This window comes from Petromyzon marinus, chromosome 75 (genome assembly GCF_048934315.1).
Source record: "Petromyzon marinus isolate PM22_M1 ecotype Great Lakes invasive population chromosome 75, UKy_Petmar_22M1.pri1.0, whole genome shotgun sequence".
Lineage (NCBI taxonomy): Eukaryota > Metazoa > Chordata > Hyperoartia > Petromyzontiformes > Petromyzontidae > Petromyzon > Petromyzon marinus.
The window spans coordinates 2,533,547-2,560,276 of record NC_133741.1 but is presented as its reverse complement, the minus strand read 5'-3'; the positions used below and the strand labels follow the sequence as shown (position 1 = coordinate 2,560,276).

The following is a 26,730-nucleotide window of genomic DNA, read 5'->3' as shown; positions in this document are numbered from 1 at the left end:
CCATTGACCTCACCGTACATCACTGGAGACAATAAAAGGACTAGGGGCGTATTACCGAGGGTGGAAGGGTAGTAGAGGTGCAAGCACGTTGAAAGAGGAAGAAAGAACTGAATTTAGGACAGCAGAAGCAGTGTCGGGGTACAGGGAGGAGAATCAGAGATGGGGGGAAGAGATGAGGAAACCAAGGAAAGAAGTGCGCAGTAGTCAAGGGAGTGCAGGTTGCGGTGGAGGCATGGAGGTATGGGGGGAGGTAGGGAAGGTGCAGTGATCGGACAGAGAGCAAGGGTCAACTAAAGGATTGGAGGCTGAGTAACTGGGAATGAAGATGAGATCGAGTGTGCTACCAGAGAAATGAGTGGGGGGAGAGGGATATGTATAAGTGTGGGCTGTGGTAACCCTTCTACCTGGCACTTCTTCCAAGCGCCACGGTGGAAACATGAAAATCAGCTCGTGCTGGAGGCCCCAGGGTACAGTCAATGTAAATCCGAACTGAAATGTTCAGATTTCCGTTGCAGAAGAGAGGCTGCCATACCTCTGTTGATATATGCACCGGTACTGCCTGCACCTCTGTGGAATATGAGGTCCGGTGGACCGGTTCTGGCTCCAGCCTTTATGATAGGCGGACAGTTCGTTACTTGGGCCAGAAGACTGCTAATTAAAAGGGTGTGGCACGTCTTTTCAACAAAATATTGAAGAGGTTGTGGGAGCATGGCAGTGAGGTGTGGGAAGCCGTAAATTCCAGGAAGCTGTGGGCTCACCTCCCCATCAACAAGATGCGAGGAATGGTGGTTGTCGTTGCTTGCGCCCACACCAAAATAAACATCAGTCGAGGGATACAGACAAGGCCCGATGAGTCGGACGCTTTCTATAACCTCCTCTCCCAGGAGCTAACTAAAGTGGCCCCTCAGGATAGAGTCACCCTTTTGTGTGACTTTAATGACCGAGTGGGTCATGATGCAGACACCTGTATTGGAGTGATTGGAAGTCATGGACCAGATCAGCCCAATAATTTATTAACAGTAGGAGGCTGTTAGATTTACGCGCCATGCATGGTTTTCTAATCTCCAACATGACATTCCGGCATCCACACATCATGGATTCACGCCGGGTCTAAGCAAGAACATTTGCTGGAATATATAGTGACAGACCAGTGGATGCGGGTCCATGTCCTTAACACCAGGACCTGCCATGGAGCTGATCTGTTCACTGACCATCAATTTGCCATCTGTATGACGCCTACCATTCTTCCACTCCGGTGGTGAGTATCTATCTAGGACCCCATTCAAAACAACAGTAGCCTGGTCTCAGCAAGCTGAGAAAAGTTGCAAGCAGGAATTTCAAAATAGCTTGCAGCTGGGGTTAGCATATCCCACCCTCCTCCGAATGAGGGGAAATAGGTGAGGTTCAGGACTGTGGCTCATGCAGCTGAAATGGCTGCATTGGGTATGCAGTCCAGAACTCACCAGAGATCCTAGCTGAAGGAGGAGGTTCTCTGGCTGGTTGAGAGAAAAGGAGAGGCTCACTCTTGTTGTTTTACAAAATCAAACATTCTGAATCAGTTGAACGGGAAAATAACTCCGAATCAATGAGCGGCATTATCTTTTCATCGGCCGCGTAACGGTGTGTGGAAGCTACCTGGTCTGTCGTTCCATACGAACAGTCGGGTCTTTTCAGCCACAGACTTGCCCTTTTTACATACTTGTGAAACTTGGACTACTCTAATAGAACATCTGCGCTGGTTAGAAACATTCAGGCTGGCCTACCTATGAACTATCCTGAGTTTATCCTAGATGGATTGTGTGAGGAGCTCACAAATCCTTGAAAAATCTGGAAAAATACCCAGCATTGAGCTTATGGCAGATGAGCGCTAGGGTTGGGCAGTGGGACCCTGATGGAGGAAATGCCATCAAAAGCGGATGAGCTAATTCAATTAATTAGCCCAATGGCATTCACAAACTTAAGTCAGAGGGTAGATGGGGCTTTTCAACCATGGAAGGGACTATGAAAACAAATCTGTAGCAAACCCACCACCAAGCATCATAGGTTAATTCCATGCCGCTGGATACTGGTGAGCAAGCAGAGAGTGTGCGAGGACAATGCACAAGTCCCGAACCACTTTAAAAAATACACTGTGCATGCATCTCTAGCATATGTTGTGACAATATCTTTCCACCATCCTTAAACTAAGTTCGTGTAATCTTGATTTGAAGCTGTCGTGACTGCAGGAATCCATACTCTTTGGTTCTTTCGGTAAAGTTACGTAGGTAGAAAAATAATAGATTATGACGTTTCGACCGCAACATAAGCAATCGTCATCAGGTGGGACAACAACCGCAAGAAACAACTGCTGAAGTAGACGAGAGATCTGCTGTGGCACGAGGTTATATAGGCCTCGGCAGTAAAGGGGGAGAGAGAAGGGGGGGGGGAAGGAGGCGGGGCAGAAAGTGGACCCCGTAGCAGCACTGGAGAGATTGGCTGCAGGGGGGAGGGAGAAAGGGGGGGGGGGGGGGGGGGTGGGAGGAGGCAGGGCAGAAAGTGGACCACGCGGCAGCACCGGAGTAGAGATCGGAGAGAGATGCACAGAGAGAGAGAAAGACACACAGAGAGTCGGAAATAACAGCTGATATAGGCAGGTAGGATGGAAACATCACAGTCAGTTAAGACTTTACCTGGTTAATAACGTCCTTCCAATGATTGCTCACTTTGTACCCATCTTCTCGGTTGAAGTTGTGTCTGTGTTTATATATCTGGATGGCTTGATGAACAAATCTCTGATTATAGCTGGTGGGTTTGCAGAGTACCTTCGTTTTGGGAAAGTCAATATCATGCGAGGTCACAGCGTTGTAACAATGGTCAGCTATGGCAGAGGTATTAGTTCTGCCATGTTTCAGATCTGACTTGTGTTCGCAAACACGGTCCAAGACATGTCGTTTCGTTTCCCCAATGTAACTGCTGCCGCAATCACAACTCAGTTTGTAGACACCCGGGTATTGCATATCAGGAATCACATCCTTTACAGATGAGATCAAATCACGGATTTTGTGTACTGTGTTGAAACGAACCTGGATCTTATATTTGTTTAAGATTTTGGAAATATTTTTGGTAACCCCTGCTATGTATGACAAAGTGATGGTATTGGTTAGATCCTCAGATCGTTGTCTACCCATGGCTGGGAAGACAGCTTTGCGGATTGTACGGTCAGAATATCCGTTCATCCTGAGGGCTTGGAGTACGTGCTCCAGCTCACTGGCTAGGTGATGCTGGTCGGAGATGCAACGGGCCCTATGGTGTAGTGTTTTGATGAGGGAATTCTTCTGGGCTGGATGGTGGTGGGAGTCTGGCTTTAGATAGGCATCCGTGTGGGTGGCTTTCCTGTAGACAGAGTGTCCCAACCAGTGTACAGATCTCTTCTCGATCAAAACATCAAGGAATGGTAGCTTGCCATCATTTTCCCCTTCCATGGTGAGTTTGATAGATGGGTGTATAGAATTGATGTGGTTGAGAAATTGGTTCAGTGCTGGCAGGCTATGTGGCGAGATGACGAACGTGTCATCTTTGTATCTCTTCCACAAGAAGGACGTAGGGTGGATGTCTGGATGGCATCTGCCTCAAATTTCTATATGAAAACATTCGCTACCACTGGCGATAAGGTAGAACCCATAGGAGTACTTTCATTTTGTTTGTAAAATGTACCATTCCAGGTGAAGTATGTGTTGGTAAGGCAGTTCCTTACCAAAGTTGGTACATCTGGATTCAGTCCTTGATGGACCAAGTCTTCAATGAGTGCAATGGTGTCAGATACAGGTACATTGGTGAACAGAGAGACTACATCTTAGCGTTTTTGAGGATAACATGAATTCTGTCTGGAGTTAATTATGTCCGGTTTAGCGACCACGCCCAATCACTCCATATATGGGCACGCTTCATTAACATAATTCAATCATACACCCATGCGCTCACCAAGGGGGCGGTGCGTGTATTAGTGACGTCATGTCATCTCCCCGCCGCGCGCTTCCGTGTGACGTCACGAGATCCCAGGAGCTGCTTCTGTGCGCACAATTCTAGGATCGGAGGTGAGAAGTTCACATCGTGATGTTGGTGGTTGTTGTTGTTCACCCAGGTACAGCCTCGCTTCTTCTCTCCCTCTCTCTCTCGTAGCGATAGCAATTGAGTAGCGGCAAGTATGGAATCGATGTCCAGGTTGGAACGTTACTACGTGGGGCCGAGCCACTCAGGCCTTGCCTCCTGCCCTTGCCTCACTGACTTTGCTTTGATTCTCTTAAGTTTAATTTGTCTTCACCTGGCTGACTACTTCACCTCTCAGAGTCTCCATACTCTCGTTCAGGTTTGTTTTGCTTTCGGGGGGCGGGGGGGAGGCGATGCTTCTGCGCGTATTCCCGATTGAGTAATCTGCAGGCCGCTTGTCAACACTGGAATATTCGGACGATACCAGTCCAGACGTTTAATTTTAGTTCGGAATGAGACGTCAAAGCATTACACAATTACACTCGCCCACCAACACGCTCACCCACACGCTCCCACTCATACAGTACGAGAGAGAGAGGGAAGAAGCAAGGCTGTACCTGGGACAATAACAACCAACATCACAATGAACTTCTCACCTCGGATCCTAGTGAGTAGCGCGCAAACCGAAGCAGGAGGATTTCTCTATAATATGTTTTTTTTGGGTTAGATCACGTAAATATATAAATGTGTCGTTAAATCCGCCACCACCCAACAAAGCCAATTAGTAAGGTTTATTCACGTAAACAGAACATGCCAATGTGTTACTAGTACAGCACAGTGTTGGGGAGCCAAGCCACATTTGAGTACGATGTTTTGCCAGTAATTACAACTGGCTTCATCAGGCGACAGCCAGGTTTGTGGAGAAGTCCACCTGTTTTGTTCCTTACATAGAGGCGTAGTTGTGACGACAATACGTTTGTGCACTCTTCTTGTGCAAAGTGGGGGGATTAATGAATCAACGTGCATTATGCATTCACATTATGCGAGCTCATTGATCTTGTACTTCCTGTCTATTGTGTACACAAAAATAGTCCTACCAATAGTAATCCCTATTGAAGTATGGTGGCCTGTGTATGCATGCATTTAAACAATGTATTGATGATTCTCTTCCAAGCAGCACTAAGTCTGTAGCTATCCGAACGGTTACAATTTTGATTTATCTCAATTTCGATAGATTCTCTAATTCGTCCCGTGCCGAATGATCAGCACGAGACTAACAGAACAATAAATATTAAATACTCCCCAATACAACTGTCAGCAGTAGCAGAACACACGTGCCAACAAAGAGACTAAATTGATTTTGAAAATGTTGAAGTTCTATGCAAAACTTGTTACTACTGGCCAGACAAAGAGCAGATTAGTGGACAAATAGCCTCGTAAAAAATATAACACTTATGACTAATGCAGACTTGATGCATGTGGTAAAATATACCACAAGAACGTGTGGTATGCAGACCTGATAATGCCTTGCAAGAGGTGTCTGCAAATTTGACGTACGTATATTCTTGGTTCTTTCGGTAAAGTCACGTAGAAGGGAAACAAAATAATAAAAATATAAAACAAAATTCCCATGACGTTTCGACTGCAACACAAGCAATCATCATCAGGTGACTTTAACGAAAGAACCAAGAATATGAATCCCTGCAGTCACGAAAGCTTTAAATCAAAATTTGGACTGTACTTTATTTATATACTTTTTTTGTGAATTGCTTACCCTTAATCTATTTTGCATTCCTATCTTAGCCAATCATTTTTTTGTAAAAAAAGGTTGATTTTAACACCTGTGTTCTTGCCGGAAAGAGTAAAAGCCTTTTATTTTTTCATCAAAATATTTTCATCATAAATTTGGACCAGGACGCCAGTACACAATGGGCTACTCATGCAAATAACGTGAGAGGAACGTTTAGCATCCATTGTGAACAAATTATGTATGTTTGTGTGATTTACACGCCTCCAAGATTAATAATAAAATAATAATTTACTTTGTATGGTGCTGCATTTCATCCATGGATCACAATAATGCGCACTGTGTCACCCACTCAATCACCCACTTCTCGCTCACTTGCTCACCCACTCATTCACCCACTCTTTCACGAACTAATTTTCACCCACTCGCCCATTTGCTCACCAACTCCACCCACTTGCTCACCCACTCACTTAGAACCAGGGTAAATGGCCAAAATTATGCAGGGGTAAAGGCCAGTTTAAAGGGGTGAGTTTTCAAGACAGACTTAATTATATCTATCGACTCTGTCTTACTAATCAGGGTGACCGCTTCATTTGACCAGAATGGTGAACCTGGAATGCTGGATTGGTGACGTTTGCACGGCAGTGGGTCCAGCCTGCTTGAACAGTGCGTGGGCAAAAACTGCCCTGTCACTGAGAGAGGAGGCAGACTGACCAGTAGCTTCCACAGTCAGTGTGGGTGCCCTTGCCCTTTACACCCAAAGCTCACTTAGCGCTCCTCCAGATGCTTTGTTCCTGGAGAATTGAGCAGCAATCGATCAGCGCTCCATGGGGTCATCATAAACCCATTGTATACTCCATAGGATGCGTTCCTTACAATGTTATATCTTTAGTATGAATAATATGAGGGCTTCATTGGGGTATCGGTAATAGCGCTAATAATAATACAGATGCTAAACATTTAATAAAAATAATTATTTATAACATCACAATACTTATGAGTGCATTCTACTTTACTCATCCTACAAGGTAGTGGAGGGAGACAAGCTTGAAAGAGCTGCTGCGCTCCCAGTCCGGGTCATTCTCAGAGAAAGGCTTCAGGACCTCCCTCATCAGAGTGAAGCCCTCAATTTGTGTGGTGAGGTTTTTTTAGGTGGAGCCTGAGACTCTATCCTGCTCGTGTGAGTTCTCAACTGGCTAAACAAGTCAATGTTTTTAAAATATAATCATGACCACAAATCGTGATCATTGAATCGTGGGGGGTGGGGTCTGGTTGGCTTAGACCATGTGTCGTTCTCATTGGCCGAGCGAACAATGGGGCCGGGTACATTTGCTTGGCTTGTGCTGCTGCGTGTTCTCACTCGTGAGCACTTTGTAAACTTAAAAATTATAAACCAAAATATCTAAGACAGAGCGCTGTAATAAATCGGCACTAAGGGGTCGCACTAAGCGAGGTCTGCCTGTATATTGTGTGTAATATGTTTGTATCTGCAGAATCAATCACATGGAGAAGAGAGGCTCGGCAAAGGCTGGAAGTCAAAGGCACCAATGCATCCAGTGTCCATACAGCACAGATCATATGGGCAACTTGAAAAGACATCAGAGAAAACACACTGGCGAGAAGCCTTTCAAGTGCTCTGTGTGTGGAAAAGCATTTACACGGTCAGTATATATCCATATTAACCAAAAAACACATGGGTGAGAAGATCTTTAAAAATATACTTCACACAATACAATGATGTCATGCTGTAATGCAATGATGTAATACACACGTCATGTAACGTCCTTAACACCCTGCTTGAACGTGGATTCTCAAATTTCCAGGCCGCGGTTGGTAAATTAGTATACAAATAATAAACCTTGTATACCTGAAATCGTGGTTGGTAAGTCGACGTTTGGTGAGGGATTGCTGTATATACCTCCTTTTGAGGCCACAGTGTTGTTTACAAATACGTTGAGTTATATGTGAACTGTATGTGGGCCACTACCAAATGCAATCTCACCAAATAATCCATTGTGGCTGCTAGTGGCTAAACATCCCATTTAAAGAAAAATCACCTGGATTCACACCCAGCAAACACTGTCACCACGTCCTGCTGTAAACTTGGGAAGAGTCCTGAGACTGTAAGGCTTTCCTCGAAGTAGAGTAATCATGAGTCGGTGGGTCTCTGGGTGATGAGTCAATGAGTCTCTGTGTTAGTCTATGGCTCTGTGTGGCCAGTCTATGGATCTTGCTGTTAGTATAACATCAAGCCCTTATTCCAGACAGCCTGAATACTTGGATTGCGAACCTGGCCTCGCGCATTCGTTGGCGTGCAAACGCATGGATCACTGATGGCGACTGACATCCTTAGTGGAAGATGCATAGGGCTGTTTGCTACTTCATGTGGGAACAGCGATGTTGCTACAGCTCCTTTTCCCTACTGATCAGGATGAGAGGATGAGCTGGTATGCGCACAGAAGTTATTCAGTACATAGTCCCTGGTGCGTTGACCAGCATCGTCTGGAAGCCTCCGTCTGCCAATCCTACTTCAGTTCTCCCTCCTGTCTTGTTCTACAACTGCATGAAATACTTTTGACTGGACCTCGGCCACAGCTGCTTTCTTTTCGTGATATGCAGAATTTAAATCTACCTCCAACTCGACCTTTCTACGTGTGGCAATAGCAGCTGCCACGCATTCTTATTCAATATGGGCTCTTTTTAGCTTCATGGCTGCCTCCCTTACACGATAGGGGGTGCTCATGCGTGCAGCCTCTGCTTTAGTACGTGCCATGGTAGCATCTGCACCAGTCTTCAATATGTTTGATTTCAGTGATTTTCAAGATTTTGCAGTGTGCTTAGAGGAACCGACTCTCAGCCTCTTTTATTCCTGTCCATGAGGTTCTCAAGATCCTGGTTGATGTATTTTTGAAGGAATCGTTCTTGCAGGCTTTCCTCAATATTGGTTCTTGTTGAGAATGCAAAATAGTTCCCAAACGGCAGTAGGTAATTGCCATAGATGGACATCAACTGATTCATAGCTAGTTGGATTGACTCAAGTGCTTACAGAATTTATGTGGAACATATCTTCAATGCTTTCCCATGCTCGTTGAAATTTTTCACAATACTCATCTATGTCAGTTTCGTGTTTCTCCCAGGCCCAATGCATGACTGTAACTGCCTCATGAGGCCTCGCATAGTCGAGAGTCTGCTGTGGTTGAGCTGGAGCCTCACCACCGGTTGTTTCTTTAGGTGGGGTAATTTTCTTTGCAGGTCCAGGTTCTGCCATGGATCATGCTTGTAAGCCTTCTGCAGATGAACTTTGATTCACAGAGATAATTGTCTTGATATGTGCTAGCAGATGTCCTATCGTTCTTCAGGGAAAGATGCAGTAGCGGCTTGTGACATTTCCACGAGGTGGGACTGTTGTGAGTGACCTCGTCATGTTATTGGCCTTCCTGTGAAAGTGATATAACTGTCTTATCTACCAACGGTGGGCATTTATAAACACCATGAAACAAAAGAACAAAGCACTCAAATGCTGCCCCCATGACCCTCAAGTCCACACGACACACCCCTTTGATACTGCCCAAAGCCGTGACCTGCTATATTTGCACAATGCAACCTAGTGTTGTGACAGTAAATACAGCCATGGGCGCCTTTTTCACCGCTCTAAATGGGTTTCACGTGGCGTGGTGAAGGGATGTCTCTCATTTGGAGGCCATTCACGGCCACACCGAGTCCTCCCTGAGGTACAAATCAGACTGTCAACTTTACATGTTATCTTCATTAGGCAATTAACGTTGAAAGAATCATGATATTTCAAATATATATAAACAGAAACATTTTCTAGAAAAGTATTTTTATTACAAACTCGTGGTAAGTGCTTGGCGTTGCCCGGGCGAAAAAGGCAGACACACACATAGACTTACACACACATATCGACTCACACATACATAGACTCAACAACAACAACCGCCATTCGGCACTAAGTGACGGTGACGTCTCCACAACGCTTGTGCCAGGCTATGTGCACCTTGAGGCCACGTGAAGTGTCGAACGCCCGCTGGCAGGAGGTTACGGGGCAGACCCAAATGCCACAGGTCGACTGACTGAGATGACTGGCTGATGCACCACCTGTGCCCCCTACTGTGGCAACTTGCTGTGCTTTAGCCACCCAGCGCTCCGCTCATTGTGAGCGTCGCTTCTCCGCCCCGCATTGTTGTTGGAGGATGACTGCCTCCAAGTGGCTAGTAGCGTCGTTCACGAGCCTCCTCCACAGAGGCCGATCTTGAGACTACTGGTACCAGTCATCGTCAAGTCCACTCAGCTGCACATCCTCCTGCAGCACATCACGCCATCTCTTCTCTAGCCCATGCTGCGCGCGTTTAGCCCCCATGATCCAGCCGAACAAAAGCTGTTGAGGCATGCGGTGGCTGGGCATGCGGGCTACATTGGCCAACCAACGCAGCCTTGCCTGCCGGAGGAGCTCACGGATGGGACTTTGTCCACATCTTAAAAGGATTTGTGAGCTCATCACATAATCTAGTGTGGTTAGACCCAGGATGGATCGTAGGCAGGCCAGCCGAAATGTTTGTAACCGGTGAAGCTGTTCAATTATGGGGGTCCACGTTTTGCATGCGTAGAGAAGGGAGGGAATGACTGTAGCCGAGAAGACCTGAAGCTTGGTGCGGAGCAACAGAACAGGTAGCTTGCACAGAGCGTTATGCACCCGATGAAAAGACAATGCCACTGGACTGATTCGGAGTGAGACCTCTGCTGTTGAACCCGGAGGCGGTCATGAGCACACTAGCCAGGTATGGCAAACTCTCCACTCTCTCCACAACCGGCCCATTACCAATTGGGAGTTGTGGGGGTGGAGTGTCCGATGGTACAAAATACCCAGGCAGGTGCTTAGTTTTGGTGGGGCTGATGGCAAGGCCCCACCTCCTAGTGGCAAGCTCGAGGTTCAGCAGCAGCGTCTCCAACTCGTCCTCTGAGTGAGCAGCAATTACCAGATCACGGGCATACATAACATGGTTGAGCAATAGGGAGCCATCTCTTGACCGCACCCGGGCATCGATCAGCCTCTCATTGTATCTGTAGCAGATTGAAGGCTTCACGAACTACGTGGTAAAAATAGATGTAAAATAATGTGGGAGCCAGAGGACATCCCTGTCGCACCCGAAGGTGTAGAGGGAATGGCTCGGATTCCCGGCCTTGTAGTTTGACCCGGCCGGCAAAGAATATGAAATCCTGCAGTCACGAAAGCTGTAAGTGAAGATAAGTAATGTAAGAATATGAAGGTGAGATTAGAAAAAATTGGTGTATTTGAACGTGATGCTGGCCACCCACCCCCTCATTGCCCATGTCAGCCTTCATAGGTGCTCGCCAACAGCACTCTTTTATGGCTATACAGGGGATCCTTATCTTGTAATGTGTGCGTGTATATTGTGTATAATCTGTATGTGTATATCTATATCTACAGAATGAATCGCATGGAGAAGAGACCCTCAACACAGCCTGGTGATAAAACGCACCAGTGTTTATACAGCACGGATCGCATTGTACGTTTGAAGCAGCAACAAAGCATACGCAGGGCCGAGAAGCCCTTCAAGTGCATTGTATGTGGTAGGGCATTTGCAGAGGCAGGAACTCTTAAGAAACATAATAGAACACACACGGGCGAGAAGCCCTTCAAGTGTACTGTGTGTGGGAAGGCATTTGCTCGTTCAGAAACTCTTCATATTCATCAGAGAACACATACCGGTGAGAAGCCCTTCAAGTGCACCGTGTGTGGGACGGCATTTGCTCGTTCAGAAACTCTTCATATTCATCAAAGAACACACACGGGTGAGAAGCCCTTCAAGTGCACTGTGTGTGGGAAGACATTTGCTCATTCAAAAACTCTTCAAATTCATAAGAGAACACACACAGGTGAGAAGCCCTTCGAGTGCACTGTGTGTAGGAAGACATTTGCTCATTCAGACATTCTTCATGTTCATCAGCGAACACACACCGGTGAGAAGCCCTTCAAGTGTAGTGTATGTGGTAAGGCATTTGCCGAGTCAGCAAATCTTAAGAAACATAATAGAACACACACAGGTGAGAAGCCCTTCGAGTGCGCTGTGTGTAGCAAGACATTTGCTCGTTCAGAAACTCTTCATATTCATCAGAGAACACACACCGGTGAGAAGCCCTTCAAATGCACTGAGTGTGGGAAGGCATATGCTCATTCAGAAACTTTTCATATTCATCAGAGAACACACACCGGTGAGAAGCCCTTCAAGTGCACTGTGTGTAGGAAGGAATTTGCTCATTCAAAATCTCTTCATGTTCATCAGAGAACACACCAAGTTCATAAGTCCTACAAGTGCCTGGTGTGTGGGAAGGTATTGGCTCATTCAAAATCTCTTAAGAAACATAAGACGATACATTCAGGTGAGAATCCTTTCAAATGCTCTGTCTGTGGAAAGGCGTTTACATTATCAGGAAACCTAAAGAGGCATGAGAAGATACACAAGGAGAAAGTGAAATCGACTTGTGAAAGTCAACATGCTGCAATGTGCCTATCTCTCATGAAACGAGAATCAGAAGAAAATTCCAACTTGGCAACACAGCCAGGAGTGACGGTGAAATGTGAAGAAGTGAAATGTGAAAAAGTGGTGGTGAAATGTGAAGATCAAGATTCGACTCCAGCACCCAATCTACAAGTGGATGGGTGCAGCGTGAAGCAGGAGGAGCATCCTAATTCTGAAGGAGAGCGAGGCAATCCCCAGCAGTTTGTGGATGTGGAGGTGTGGGTGGAGTTTTTGAAAAAATCTGACTAGGAGGGGCCAGCACGTGTGAAATGGCACCTTGGAAGATGTGTCACCTGGAGTTTGAGACGATTTTCCATAGCATTCGCCTTATTCACAGGCTCCTGTCATTTAAAGAATGCATAGGGGTTTAGGTGTCTTCCAAGCAGAGATGGGCTTTCTGTCCATATGAAGTTATGGAGTGTCGAAGTTAAATAGTCGATATGCAGAACATTATCCTGCCTTATAAAACACGAATTAGGAATGTATTTTGATGGTTAGATATTCAATTAATACAGACGTACCTCGTAATTGCTCATTAGGGACCAGAGCACTGCAATAAACCTAAAATAGCAATAAAGCGAGTCACGTGCTTTCTTTTCACTTGCGAATGCATATAAAAGCCTTAAAACATGTTTAAACTACACTATATTCAACGCGCAATGCAGCTACAGTATGCCTAAATTAACGATGTACGTAAATAAATAGAAAAGTTTAAATTACGCCGACTGATTCGCTAAGTTCACATGCAAAAAGTGGGAGTTGCAATCTGATCAGCCAATCAGATTGTAAATGATGTATATACGTAATTATTCATCTAATCTTATTCTCTTGCTCAGTTGAGAATCTTGAGATGCCACATTTATCTTAAAATCCCACATAAAAAAAAACTTAATTATAGCGAAGCGCAATAAAGCGAAGCGCAATGAGGCGAGGTACGCCTGTAAGTATGAATTGTAACTGTTGGACATTACTATTAAAGTGGCTGTCAGGTGTGACCATTCTTTTCTGCATGCTGTCAATCTGTTTTTGATTGCTTTTTAAATACACTTTAATAAAAGAAAAGGTAAGCATTTTTGTAATATTTACATTTGGCTTTATACACTAAATATATATGTTCATAATATCAAAACAATTTAAAGTCAGGTTCTACTTTCTGCACTTGTTTTGTTTTTAATCCCTTTGGGTTTCATTTAGTTGGTCTTAGCCTGATGTAACTTTTTTAAATTGTATATGATGGTGACAACAGGGGTCTGCAAGTCTACTGTACATCCCACCCAATGGCTATTCACGCACTTTGCATAGTGTAGTTGTGGTTTATAGTGCAGTGTAGTGTCAAGTGTGCAGTGCATAGTGAAAAGTATGTGGTAAATTTCGTGATGTGGTGAAATGTGTGGTGGGTTCAAATGAGTCGCAGACATAGACTTTGGAGGCAGCGCATTTATTTAGTTCCAACACACGGGGTACACTTCTCCTTAACAGAATAACAACCTTGGGTGGTGACCACCCGGCTAACTACGCCAGTTACCACGTAACTGTTACTACGGATCCGGGACCAACAGCATCTGCCCGGGTCCACGTGCTGGAAGACTCATAGAATGGAGATTGTAGATGAAGGCTTCTTTTCCCAGGATTAACAACCTCTGTCCCTCTCGGGACCTGGCTTATATTCTCTGCGGCATGGCCGGCTCTGCCCTTGGCCACGTCCACCTTCCAGAACCATCGGGAAGGATCTGGGTCCCAATCACGTGACCCCCTAGCCCCCTCTTGGGGGCCCCTCTGTCATCTTAACCAATCGTGTGTCCTCCCGGGTCAACCAGAGTGCCATGGCCTTGCTCGACCTCGACCTTCCCCTTTGGTCAACACCCACACACCGTGCCCCTCTAGGGCTGGTACTGCACCCACAGCATGGTGACATCCAGTGATGTCACTACATCACCCCCCCCCCCCCTTCGTAAAACTCAGCCATCCCGGCTGTGAACTCCCCCTCAGAACATAGCCCCTGCACCAGAACACAGCCCCCTAGCGCGCCTCAACAAATAAATACCCCATCCCATATATACAATATCTACACTATATACAATGCCGAATGGGGGAAGGGAACAGAGGGACAGAACACAACAATAGGCAACAACACAATGGAAGAGAGAAAGAGAGGAACAAAACCACGCGGGTACACAAAACCTCGGGACCCCCCCCCCCCCCACCAGCACTAGCATCACCCACCCTCGAGGTGTAATAACACCCACAAGCACAATAAAGGCCAGGTTCAGCCAATGACCAATATGACATGACGAGTGCGACAACCAACCGACGGTATGGGAGTATGTGTGTGTGTGTGCGTCACGAAAACCGAACAGTCTTGGAATGAGTCATTGTAGCCGGGCCCCCAGACGAGGTAGGCGTAAGCTCCCGGGGGGTCCCGGGGGGAATTTGAAAATGTCCCGATGAGCCCGGCTCCTCATGAAGAGCAGTCGGCCCGGCAAACGGGCTTTTTATTCCCGAAGCTTTTGGAGATGACTCAGGTGGCGGCTTGGAAAAAGTTGAACGCGCGGAACCTGAGGGCGGGATCACAACTCCCCTGAGGACCAACCTCAGCGGGTGCGCGCCCCAGCTCGCCCGACACACCCGACACTCGGCTTCTTTGTTGCGGAGATGAGATGAATTCATGCGGCACAATGAAAGGTTTTAGGGGTGAAGGGTGGACAAACCAACTCCGCCGATTTCAGTGAATTTGAACACACCGAGGCCGAACGGCCCAAATCGCATCAACCGGCCCCCTCCAAGGTTTAAACAATTTCGGTGATGTACCCACCGGTTCTTGAGGACAGTGCAGCCAGGCTCTGTGACCTGGAGCCCACTTATATCCAGAAAAACGGAGACCCCTCAGCCACTCATTTGCCAACTAGCATGAATTATAATTTTCTCTGGAAGCCTCGCGCACTTCCAAAAGCCTCTGAATGGTAAGGCGCATGGGCTCCGAAATTTTAGATTTAGGCCCGTTTGGCTCGGTTCGTAATTGAACAAAAAAATGGCGAGTAGCCGGTGGACGTGTGAGGGGCCATTCTATAGGCAGCCAGGACCCTGGGGACATGCAAGTCCCAGTCGACCTGGGACTTGCTGATCTGATGGCTTAACACGGAGGTCAGAGTCATGTGAACCCTTTCCACCATCCCATCCATCTGGGGGTGGTAAGGCGACGTATATAATTTATTTGTTCCCAACAAATCACACACCTCCCGCAACAATTTAGAAGAAAATTTACCCTGATCGGTCAGAAGACACTCAGGGGTCCCCTTGTCCATCACATAGTTGTCGAGGAATGCCTCAGTGAAGCGGCCAGGCCATCGGCCACCGTGAAAAATATTCGACGCCCACAGTAAATACTTATTCCTGCGAGGGGTGGTAGGAAATGGACCGATGACATCAAGAGTGACCAGCTCATTTATGCGGGAGATGCAAATGAATTGCAAAGGTGGACAACAGGGTTTAGACGGGGTGTTACTGCAGAGCGCACTGTACACACATCTTCAACACATTGGCGACATCTTCCGCCATACAGGGCCAGAAAAAGTCGAGCTTAAGTGTAGCTAGCGTCTTATGCACACCCAGGTGCAGAAGTTGCTCGTGCACTGCCCAAATGATTTTACCCCGCAGGGCAGTGGGCACGACGATGTAATGGCACAACCCTCTGTCCCAATGCATCAGCAACCCACCTCTAAGAATAACAGAGGCTACTCCCCGTTGATCCCCAACGCCGTCTGCTCCCTTGACACGGTGTCGCAATTTACTCAGCCTGGAGGCGTCCACACTCCGGAAGGGCCAAGCCAATAGCGGCGTCACGCGCCTCAGGACCGTTGGCATCTTCAGGGGTGTCAACCTCAACCGACGCCGCAAGGGGAAGGGGCGAGACCTCGGCAGCCGTCTTATAGTGTCCCAAGCCCGAGAAACACGCGCACCCGTCGTTTGTTGGCAAATCGCGACAGTGCATCTGCGTTCATGTGTCGGGTACCTTTGCGGTAGGAAACCGTAAAAGAATAGTCCTGCAGCACTTCCAACCAACGTGAAAGTTGGCCAGACTTTTTAATACGCAGCGTGTACGTACGTAGGGCTGCGTGGCCAGAATGCACCTCAAAGCGTCTGCCATAAAAATTGTGGTGATACTGCTGCACAAAAAAAACTATAGCCAAAAGTTCCTGGAATGTGACACAGTACCGTTGTTCGGCTGGAGACAGAACTCTGCTGCCATATGCTACAATGCTCTCCACGCCATACACGACGAGACAGAACAGCGCCAATTCCGGTGTTACTAGCGTCTGTATCAAGGACAAGCGGAAAGGAAAAGTCAGGGTTTCGGAGGGGAAGGGAGTTCATCAGGCCATCCCGGAGTGCAACAAATGCGGCCTCCCCCCACTCAAACTTCTGACCCTTTGCCATCAAGGCGTGGAGAGGCTTGGCGATAGTGGCGAACCTGGCGACAAAATGGCGGTAATAGGACGCAAAACCAATGAAACTCCGCACCTCCCCCACCGACTTGAGGGTCGGCCAAGAACGTACGCACGCAGTTTTGTCCGGGCCCGTCGATATCCGAGGCCTACTATGTGGCCAAGGTACCGAACTGATTTTTGGAACAGGTGACACTTCTGCGGTTTAAATTTGAGGTTCGCCGCGCGCATTTTAAGAAAGATAAACGTAACCATTCCAGGTGTTCCTTAAACGTACGGCTAAAAACAATAACATCGTCAAGATATATCAGGCACGAATCCCACTGGAGGCAACCAGAACCAGTTCCATCAATCACTGGAACGTAGCCGGCATGGAATGAAGACCCATTGGAAGCCGATTAAATTCAAATAATCCTTGTGTACGTAAGGCTGTCTTGGGCTTAGAGGACTCATCTAGGGGCAACTGCCAAAATCTCGATAGGAGGTCAACAGTCAAAAAATAATGTGCCCCTTCCAGAGCATCCAGGGAATCGTTCATTCTTGGAAGGGGGTACGCGTCAGCCACAGAGATTTTATTAAGTTTATGGAAGTCAACATAAAAGCGCAAACTACCATCCTGTTTTTTAACAAGAACGATCGGGGCTCTCCATGGGCTGTTGGACGGCGAGACAATATCGGCTGCCAACATCTCATCAACCGCCAGCCGTACGTAGTCTTTTTCTGTGGGGCTCAGCCGATAGGGGTTCTGCCGAATGGGAGCGGCGTCACCCGTATCGATCTGGCGACTCAAAAGGATAGTGCGGCCAATGTCGAATTTGCCTTTGCTAAACACGTCGGATAATTAATGCAAAAGCGCCCTCAACTCCCTCCTCTGAGTCTCGGACAATTCAGGGTTTTCAGAGAAGAGCGCATCCATCCACTTATCATCGGAAAACTGTTGCAGCTCCGTAACCGACGTGACCCCCACTCCGCCAACGATGTTCCCTTCGCGAAGCGCGGGCGACGCGTGAACTAGCACGGTACACTGCTGTATGACTGACGCGTCCAACCCTGTATTGACCTGAATGAACGGTTCCTGGTTATTGGACAAGAGTCTGGGCCCCCACTACCGTCAACCCACGAACAGCTTTGTTTGAGAGATCTAGTAGGATTCCTCCCGCAGTCGCCTCCTGGTCAAGCGGTTTCCGCAAGCGTATGGGAACCAACATTTGCGTGCCGGGAGGAATCTTTATGGTCTTACTCGCAAGCGCTTGAACAGTAGCGTTGGCTGTGCGCAATCGAGTTGGAGAAGGCAAAAAGGCCATGCGACGGCCCGATGGCAACTCGAGACAACCCTGGTCTTTGAAAATTTTCAAGGGCATCTTCCCCAGGAAGTCAGTCCCAAGCAATCAGGGAACAGCAAGGGCCGTTGACACAAGAACCCGTCAATTTGAAATCTCCAATAGACAATTTTGCCGTTATCTGTCCAATGATGCTCAATGAGCCGCCGTTTTCGGCAAAGTACGGAACCCTGACGGGACATAGGGTACGACACTTACGGGGCAGATTGTTATAAATTAACTCGGAAATGACAGTCGCGGATGCACCGGTATCTATGAGCATTCTAATTTCAACCCCCTCTATCATTCTGATAACAGCGGATGAAGCCCCTCTATAAAACCCACAATGGTGGAGGAACCTGCAGCTGCGGCAACCACCCTATGGGCCAACTCCGACCTCTGACCCGGTCGGAGTGGCCAGCAAGCCCAAGCAAAATCTGAACCCTCATGCCCCGACACACGACGGGAATGAAAACCATCCGAACGCAATGAGTGATGTGGATTCAAAGGCCGGGTGTGTGGTGTGTCCCGACTTACCTTGGGATATTGCGGACGGTCGGGCGGATGACGGTGGTGATCCAGGGAGGCGTCGTCGCAGTGCACGGCAACGCTACGAGACGTGTCCTGGCAGGCCGCAGTTGTAGCACACGACGGAGCCGCTCGCAAGATGAGGAAGGGTCTCCCGCCGTCGATGTTGTCCATCCCGTCGCACCATGCTGTCTCCCCACCAGCCTCCACCTTGGGCCGAAGTGCAGGCTTAGACGGGCTCCGCGTCTTTGGATGTATCACGCGTCTCAAGAGGCACGGTACACGCCACCAACCCCTTATATTGTTTCAAAAGCAGGTGTGCCTGGATGCACCTTTCAACTTTGAGGGAAGATAAATCATCTTCCTCCGTGGCTGGCAGGACGATGTTGAGGTCATTCACCAGCGTCAGCAACCTTTCGAGGACCAGCAAGTCGACTCCATCGTGATCCATCCTCGGAAAGGTAGCCTTTGCTAGCGCCAAAAGTGTGCTACGGAAGGCGAAGGACGTCTCGGCCTCCCCCCTCATCCGTGCAGCGAACTTATGGTGAACATTCGACGGCGGGTCGTAAAATGCCACCATTTTGGCAAAGGCCTTCTGAAGCGTGAGCCTCTCTGACGGCAGGATGGGAAACAGCGACGAAAGACTCGGCTACACGCAGCTCTGGTGCTCTCTCCTCCACCGCCAGTTCTCCGCGGTCGAGCTTAGCGACCATCGTGGCCACGGCCTCGAGAAGTTCAGCGAGGTGGGCGCGGAACAAATAGCACTCTTCCTGCCGGCGGCGAGCCGTCGCTAAGATGGTCGTTGCATTGCTTCACCGGCGGCGCCTCACTCCGTTTTTCCAGGGTTGCCATCCCCGGGGCTGTCTGGGGAATAACGCCTTTGTCGTCCCCGTTGTTGTACAACATCTTGTTAGGTTGTGTCGTGTAAGCATAACCTAACTCGGCCTATCTTCCTAAAGAAACGTTTGGCCACTTCTGACGCCAGTTGTAGTGGGTTCAACTGAGTCGCAGACGTAGACTTTGGAGGCAGTGCATTTATTTAGTTCCAACACACGGGGTAACTTCCCCTTAACAGAATAACAACCTCGGGTGGTGACCACCCGGCTAACTACGCTAGTTACCACGTAACTGTTATTGTGGACAACGGGACCAACAGCATCTGCCCGGGTCCACGTGCTGGAAGACTCATAGAACGGAGATCGTAGACGAAGGCTTCTTTTCGCAGGATTAACAACCTCGGTCCCTCTTGGGACTTGGCTTATATCCTCTGCGGCATGGCCGGCTCTGCCGTTGGCCACGTTCACCTTCCAGAACCATCGGGAAGGACCTGGGTCCCAATCACGTGGCCCCCCTAGCCCCCTCTTGGAGGCCCCTCGGTCATCTTAACCAGTCACATGTCCTCCCGTGTCAACCAGAGTGCCATGGCCTCGCACGACCTTCCCCTTTAGTCGGCACCCACACACCGTGTCCTGTAGGGCCGGCACTGCACTTACAGCATGGTGCCATCCAGCGCTGTTACTCAACGCACACCGTGCCCCTCTAGGGCCGGTACTACACCCACAACATGGCGACATCCAGCGACGTCAATACATCTATATATAGTATGTGTTGGGGTGCAAAGACGACTCGGAGGCAGATCTTCTTAGGGGCTTACGCCAAGGGTTTACTAGGAGCTTACGCCAAGGGTTTATTATGGGATTACGCCAATTACGGGCGAACGAGATAATATACTTCTCTCCAGGGATAGGGGTACTAAGCTCCCTAGCACACTAGCTTCTCGGGCTCTTCCCACTGTGCCGGCCGAGGGATCACCCAACATCGGCCGACCGGGTAAAGCAGCCACCCGCTCGGGGGCACTGGGGGCCCTGAAGGACACAAACGCGGAGGGGACGGGGTGGGGGAGGCAAACATCGCCCCCCCCCCGCTCGGGGTGAGTGGGGAGTTTACTCCAACGCCCCCTAGGGAGTGGACCAACTAGGGGTGCAATCGACACGATCCCAACACAAAAAGATAATAATAATAGCGAGCGAGTGACCTCCACACAGATTCCGGCAACCACACCCTAGGACGCGGTGAGGACGGCGACTGGCTGTGGAAGCTGGTGGCGGGAATCACGGGGGCCACGTCGCTGGTAGAAGGGCAGGTGAATGGGCGGCGCACCCGAATTCTGCTGGACACGGGGGCGGTGGCTTCACTCGTGAGCGCCACACACTGCAGCGTGCTCGGGGTTGACGTGGGCCGCCTGCAGGCCCCGGATCGCGCGCTGCACATGGCGAGTGGAGCCGGGATGGGACTCCTGGGGAGGGTCACCCTGGAAGTCCGTCTCGGACGCCAGGTATGCACCCAGGAATTCTATGTCTCGAGTGTGTTGTGCCATGAGTGTATCGCAGGTACAAACCTCCTGGAAAAGCTGGGGCTCAACGTGCAGCCCCGCCAGCGATGCGCCACCGTGGAGGGCAGCGGGGAGCGGATTCCGTTCCTGGGACCCAAGCCGAATTGCCCCCGCTTTGCACCTGTGGCCGCTACCTTGGTGTCGGCCGTCACCATCGGGCCGCTTGCCGAGATGCTGGTGCCAGTGGCAACCCCCTCTACCGACCCCACACACCCACCATCACGCGAGGTAATGATAACTCCTCACCCAGGTTGGCCGCGCGGTATGGAGTTGTGGGGTCAGCCATGCTGGTAAACGCAGATGGGGGCCGACTGTTTATGCGGGTATTTAACCCCATCGGGCAGCTGCAGAGGTGAGTGGATACGGAAAAGGGAGGCCACTTCAGTCAGCTCGAGCTTAGGTTATAGACGCACTCTGCGACAGGTAGGTGAGAGGAGGAAGGGTGCTTGCTGGAGGGAGCCATGAACAGGGGTTCAATATTCCCCCCGGGAATAAAACCTTAGAACAGACTGACGTTGTGACGCATGGTGCATGTGTGCGTGTGAAGAGGGGTGGGACAGCGGTCGGCGTACGACGGTGTGTGGGTGGCTTTAATCAGTATAAGCACGACGCGCGCACACAGAGGGACGCTTGATTGCACGGCGAGCTTAGCGCGCAGAGAGTAATGAATTGATTCCGAGCGCACGCATATTAAAATACCAACGCTTTACCGCAACGCGAACTTAGCGCACAGAGATTAATTAATTGATTCCGAGCGCCTTGGCTTGTTGACACAACGGCTTAGTAGAAATAATTAAGTAACTCTAAACAGCCGAGAGCGGCGAGTAGGTGTGGAGGGGCGGACCACGTGGGAGCGTTCGCCTTGTTGACACAACGGCTTAGGGGAAATTATTAACTATCCCCACACAGCGGCGAGTCAAATGCTTACATAATCCCCGCAGTTAGGACACGCGAGTGTGTGAAGGCACGCGCCTATTCAATCCCTAGGGGAGTCGGCCAACCGCTCGCTATGTCGGTCCGAGAGGACCCTGGTACGGGGGGGCGGTCAACCGCTCGGGGGCGTGGGGGGGGCCCTGAAGGACACAAACGCGAAGGGGACGGGGTGGGGGAGGCAAACATCGCACCCCCCCCCCCCCGCTCGAGGTGAGTGGGGAGGGGGAGGTCAGCCCCCACCTAATGGGGAATAAGGAGGGGGAGATCAGCCCCCACCTAATGGGGAATAGGGAGGGGGAGGTCAGCCCCCACCTAATGGGGAGTGGGGAGGGGGGCATTAGCCCCCACAGTTGCTGTAATTTCTACGTAGAGCCAGGTGCTGGTGTTTTGTATTATACGTGTAGGTAATGATCAGAGCATGCCATGCCCAACAGTGTGTAGACTATTCAAAGTACAGGGAACACCCCCATTTCAGATTTATATAACTTAAATTAATATTATTTCAATTATAATCGACTGCCAAGGACTAGGTTATGTTTGACTACTCTTTGGTTCTTTCAGTAAAGTCACGTAAACCTCAAATCCAGATTGTTATGTTGGACTGTTGATTGAGTTATTGCTGGTGAAGATATTCCCAATTAAGACGTTGATATTAAAGTTATTTTTTATTTCAAAATATAAATTGGTTATAATTGGGTCTAGAAAATTAACACTGGTGCTAAATCCCATCTAGAGGTATTGTGTGAAGTGGAGGGTGAAAGGTTTGTGTCTGGTAATGATTCCAGGTATGATACGTTCACTTATTTCCAGTTATATTGTTTGCCGTTTTTTCGCGGGAAGTTTAATACTAGAATTTCGCCGACCTAAGGCCGCCTTACTCTAGTGCCTACGGAGGGCTTGTTGGTACTTGGCGTCTTGCCCGTTGCCCCCACTGATGTTCTTTTCTTCTCCCCCCCAATGTGTGCAGATACTACTGAGTTTAACACATAGCCTTTCACAACCAATATCTTCCATAATACAGGTTTTTTGGGTTAGATCACGTAAATATATAAGTATGTCATTAAACCAGCCACCATCCCCGAATATCCCCTACACTCGCGGGAACTGGCCAATCACGTACGCATCTGCACTTACGATGTGACCCAAATACTGTACCGAAGTTTGCAGAAGATGGCATTTTTTTGTTTAAATTTTAGATTTGCTGGACGCATTCGTTCAAAAACAGCGCGCAGCCGGAGCAGGTGATCGTCAAACGACTGGCTGAACACGATGACATCATCCAGATAGATAAGACAAGTATCCCATTGGAGACCCGCCAAAACAAGTTCCATGAGCCTCTGGAACGTGGCAGGAGCAGCATTTAATCCCATAGGCAAACAGTTAAATTGAAAAAAGGCCTTGGGGAGTATGGAATGCGGTCTTCTGCCTTGAGGACTCATCGAGAGGCAGCTGCCAAAACAAATCAAGCATGGAAAAGAATCGAGCGCCGGACAATGCATCCAAGGAATCATCCATCTGGGGCAAAGGATATGCATTTGCCACGGAAACCTTGTTAAGGCACCGAAAATCCACACAAAACCGTTATTTAGTATCTTTTTTCTTAACCAGAATGACTGGCGCGCCTCACGGACTGGTGGACGGTGAAATAATGTCTGCAACCAATATGTCATCCACAGTGCGGCGCACACTTTCCTTCTCAGATGGCCCCACATGATATAGATTAAGCCAAATGGGTGCCGCATCACCCGTCTCTATACGACTTGAGTCGTACGTCCTTGCTGAAAACGTCCACAAATTCCAATAACAAAAGGCGCAATTCCTTCCGCTGAGTCACTGACAATGAGGCATTTTCGGCACATAGATCAGCTATCCAACGATTGTCCGTTAAACCTCTCTGACCGACAACGCAGGTAATATGCAGTGGCGTGCGCTCTACGCGTTCGGTAAACGCGGTGGTAGCATGAGCAAGGACAGTGCCCGCGGGCACGACAACATCACCTGGTCCCCGTTCAAGACTTGAAGAATAGGGCCTGACCTGCTCTCAGGATGGTCTGAGCACACACCAACGTCAGACCCCGCGAAACAGCGTTCGAGGGTGTCAACAAAACCCCATTATCCCCAACAACGCAATCGATACGCTTACGATAACGGAGCGGAATCAACATCTGCGAACCCGACGGGACAGTGACGGTGGTATCAACCAACGCCTGAACCGTTTTTACAGACGCCGGCTGAGGCAACTGTGACGAGAAAAACCACAATGTCCGACCCGACGGCAGCTCCAAACAACCGACATCCAACACAAAAAATCAGTGACCAATGTGTGTGAAATCAACACAGGTCCCGACGCGCAAACGTCCCCAATGGCGATATGCGCGTCAACTTGGCCAATAATACCCATACTACCCCCGTTAGCTGCGACGCACACATCAAACACAAGCCGAACACGCGATGCAGGAATATTCAACAACTGGGAAATAACATCAGAGATAATCGTAGCCGAGGCCCCTGTGTCAACCAGGCACGAACCTCAACACCCTGAATAGTGGTCATGACCATCGATGATCCCACCGCCACAGCAACAACCCTATGGGCCAACTTCTTCCACTGAGTCTGCGACGCTGGTCAACCATCGGTAACAGTACTTGGCGGTGTACGCTGCAGCGACCCGTCCCGATGTGATGAACTCGTCCCGGTGACATGGGATGAGCGAGGTGGTGAACATGGCCGGGTGCCCGACGTGTGCCAACTCGCCTGTGTGGAGGGACGTGCAGTCGGATGGTCGGCAGCCGGGGACGTTGGCGGAAATATAGACGACGACGGAAGATGAAAGCGGCACTCCCTGGAGTAATGGCCCACCCGACCACATCGGAAACATGTGACAGGAGGCCCCTGATGGAACAGATCATCGTCCCGGCGCGGTTGGAAGACACTTTGGCGACACCGTCCATCCTTCCAATGTGGATGCCATGGAGTAACAGCTGCCACTACGTCGGCTGCCGATGGCGCATCCTCAGGAATGACCACCACCTGCGACGGACTCCAGACGATCGGTTGACCATCTTTAGCCGGATCTCTCATCCACGCCGCCATCTGTGCCCAGCGCTTTAAGTTCTCATGCACGTTGAGGCAACGAGCAGCCCACAAGGACGTCTTCAACTCGTGGCCGCACGTGGGCAGGACGACATCCATCTCCCTGGCCAACACCAGCATTCGTTCCATCACCAGCGAATTCAAGTGCTCACGTTTCACATCGGGGTAGGCGTCAACCGCCAAGGCCATCAAGGCGCTTTTGTAGGCGAGGGACGACTCAGTGCTCCCCCGCCTACGGTGTTGAAATTTCCTTGTTCTGTTGTCGGGTGGCTCGTAGACCTCCGCCATCTCAGAGAAGGCTTGTGTGAGCATCGCCTTCTTGCCTGGGGAGATGGAGCAGAAAACAGCCAATGCATTGTCGTCCAACATGGTGGGCAAGGCGATGAGAGCGCTTCCTCTTCCGACCAGCGAACCGTAAGCTGCCTCAAAACGCCAACAAAAGGCGCTCCAATCGCCACCCGCCGCCACAAATTCATTCAGGTGGGGCAGGCATTGACCTCGATCGGTGCTGTCTTTCACAGCGGGTGTTGCAATGTCTGGCAACTCTTCGCGCGGCAGAAATGAACCGCCGGCCGACGCAACGCTCCCCGCAGCAGACCCCAAATGTCGGCCGCCACCTACGCGTTTGGCGGGAACTGTGAAATGGCGGTCGTCTCCACCCCACCCGGAATGGCGGCCATATCCACCAAAGGAGGACCCTCCAAGGTGCCGTCACCGGCCCTCTGCTCGTCCACCCCCAGACGGCCTGCCACCGGGCTGCCTCCAGCGGTGATCAGCGTGACGAGAGCGACGATGTGGAGGAGCGCTGTTGTCAGGGCACTCAACTGCGTCTCCATCGGCAGCCATCGTGGGATTCATCACTGGGCCCACGGCACCCGAGGTTGGCGGAAGCTGGACCCCAGTCTCGTCGTTGTCGGAGGACACTACAAGCAAGTTCTTTTTCTTCTGATGTTTTGACATCATCTTCAGTACTGTAAGAGCCATAAGACAGAAAGTGAGTGTATTATTTCTGTATATAGATTTGATGTACATCTGTCATACATTTGTTGATGGACTGGTTATTTTTTATTTGAAATATCCCAACTGTGTAGAAACCCCCCTGTGGTCAGACGCTCCGTTGGTTGAACCCATGATGTCACTTCCGGTTTTTTCAGTATAAACGGGGGGCTACGAGAATAGCCGACGGGGAGCGAGTGGATACAGTCTTTTGAGCGTGCGACAGGGTGACACAGTACGTACGACGGGGTGACACAATACGTACGACGGGGTGACACAGTACGTGCGACGAGGCGATACAGTACGTGCGACGGAGTGATACAGTACGTGAATAGGCGATGATATAACTTTAGAAAACGCTCGTTTTGGTGCAACTAAGAAATAAAGAAACAGTTTGATTTAAGACACCTCAAACACGCGTCAGACTTTTTGCTCCCACAAGTTAAGGTGTAGCTTGTGTAGCTATGCTGCCCTGTGCCACGTGGTGCTCACCCGCTCTCCAGCGTACCGCTGGCTAACGGTGCGCTGGAGAGCAGCTGGGCGGCTGGATAACGAGCCGCCATGTGGTGGATGGAGATGGCGGGGCAGCAGCGGCGGGGCTCCTCTTCAGTCTTCGACACACCAACCCCTTCGCATTGCTCTGTGTCCCCTTATATCCCCCTACCCGGGTCTAAGCCCGGCCTCTGGCCACGCCCCTTCTGGAACCTTCCCGACTGTTCCCGAAGCCTCCCTGGTGGAACCGCCTCTCAATTCT

At 49.6% G+C, this 26,730-nt stretch overlaps 1 protein-coding gene across 4 annotated transcripts; it reads left to right on the top strand.

Annotated features, from left to right (window-relative positions):
• Window positions 1–3,938: 3,938 nt before the first annotated feature.
• LOC116957504 (uncharacterized) lies at window positions 3,939–13,273 on the top strand. 4 transcript variants are annotated; one of them, XM_032979699.2, is made up of 4 exons: window positions 3,979–4,073; window positions 6,742–6,850; window positions 7,207–7,374; window positions 11,181–13,273. In XM_032979699.2, exons 3-4 carry the CDS (start codon window positions 7,217–7,219, stop codon window positions 12,520–12,522), a joined length of 1,500 nt encoding a protein of 499 aa, XP_032835590.2. In that variant the 5' UTR covers window positions 3,979–4,073; window positions 6,742–6,850; window positions 7,207–7,216; the 3' UTR covers window positions 12,523–13,273. The 4 variants fall into 4 exon arrangements, with proteins under 4 accessions (XP_032835589.2, XP_032835590.2, XP_032835592.2 ...); XM_032979698.2 differs by lacking the exon at window positions 6,742–6,850 and having other exon boundaries at window positions 3,939–4,073; XM_032979701.2 differs by lacking the exons at window positions 3,979–4,073; window positions 6,742–6,850 and adding an exon at window positions 4,127–4,345.
• Window positions 13,274–26,730: the final 13,457 nt, after the last annotated feature.

Coding starts and splice junctions, on each gene's coding strand:
- LOC116957504 (XM_032979698.2), top strand. CDS start 7,217: ATGGAGAAGAGAGGCTCGGCAAAGGCTGGAAGTCAAAGGCACCAATGC. Junction 7,375..11,180: donor TGTGGAAAAGCATTTACACG/GTCAGTATATAT, acceptor CTATATCTACAG/AATGAATCGCATGGAGAAGA.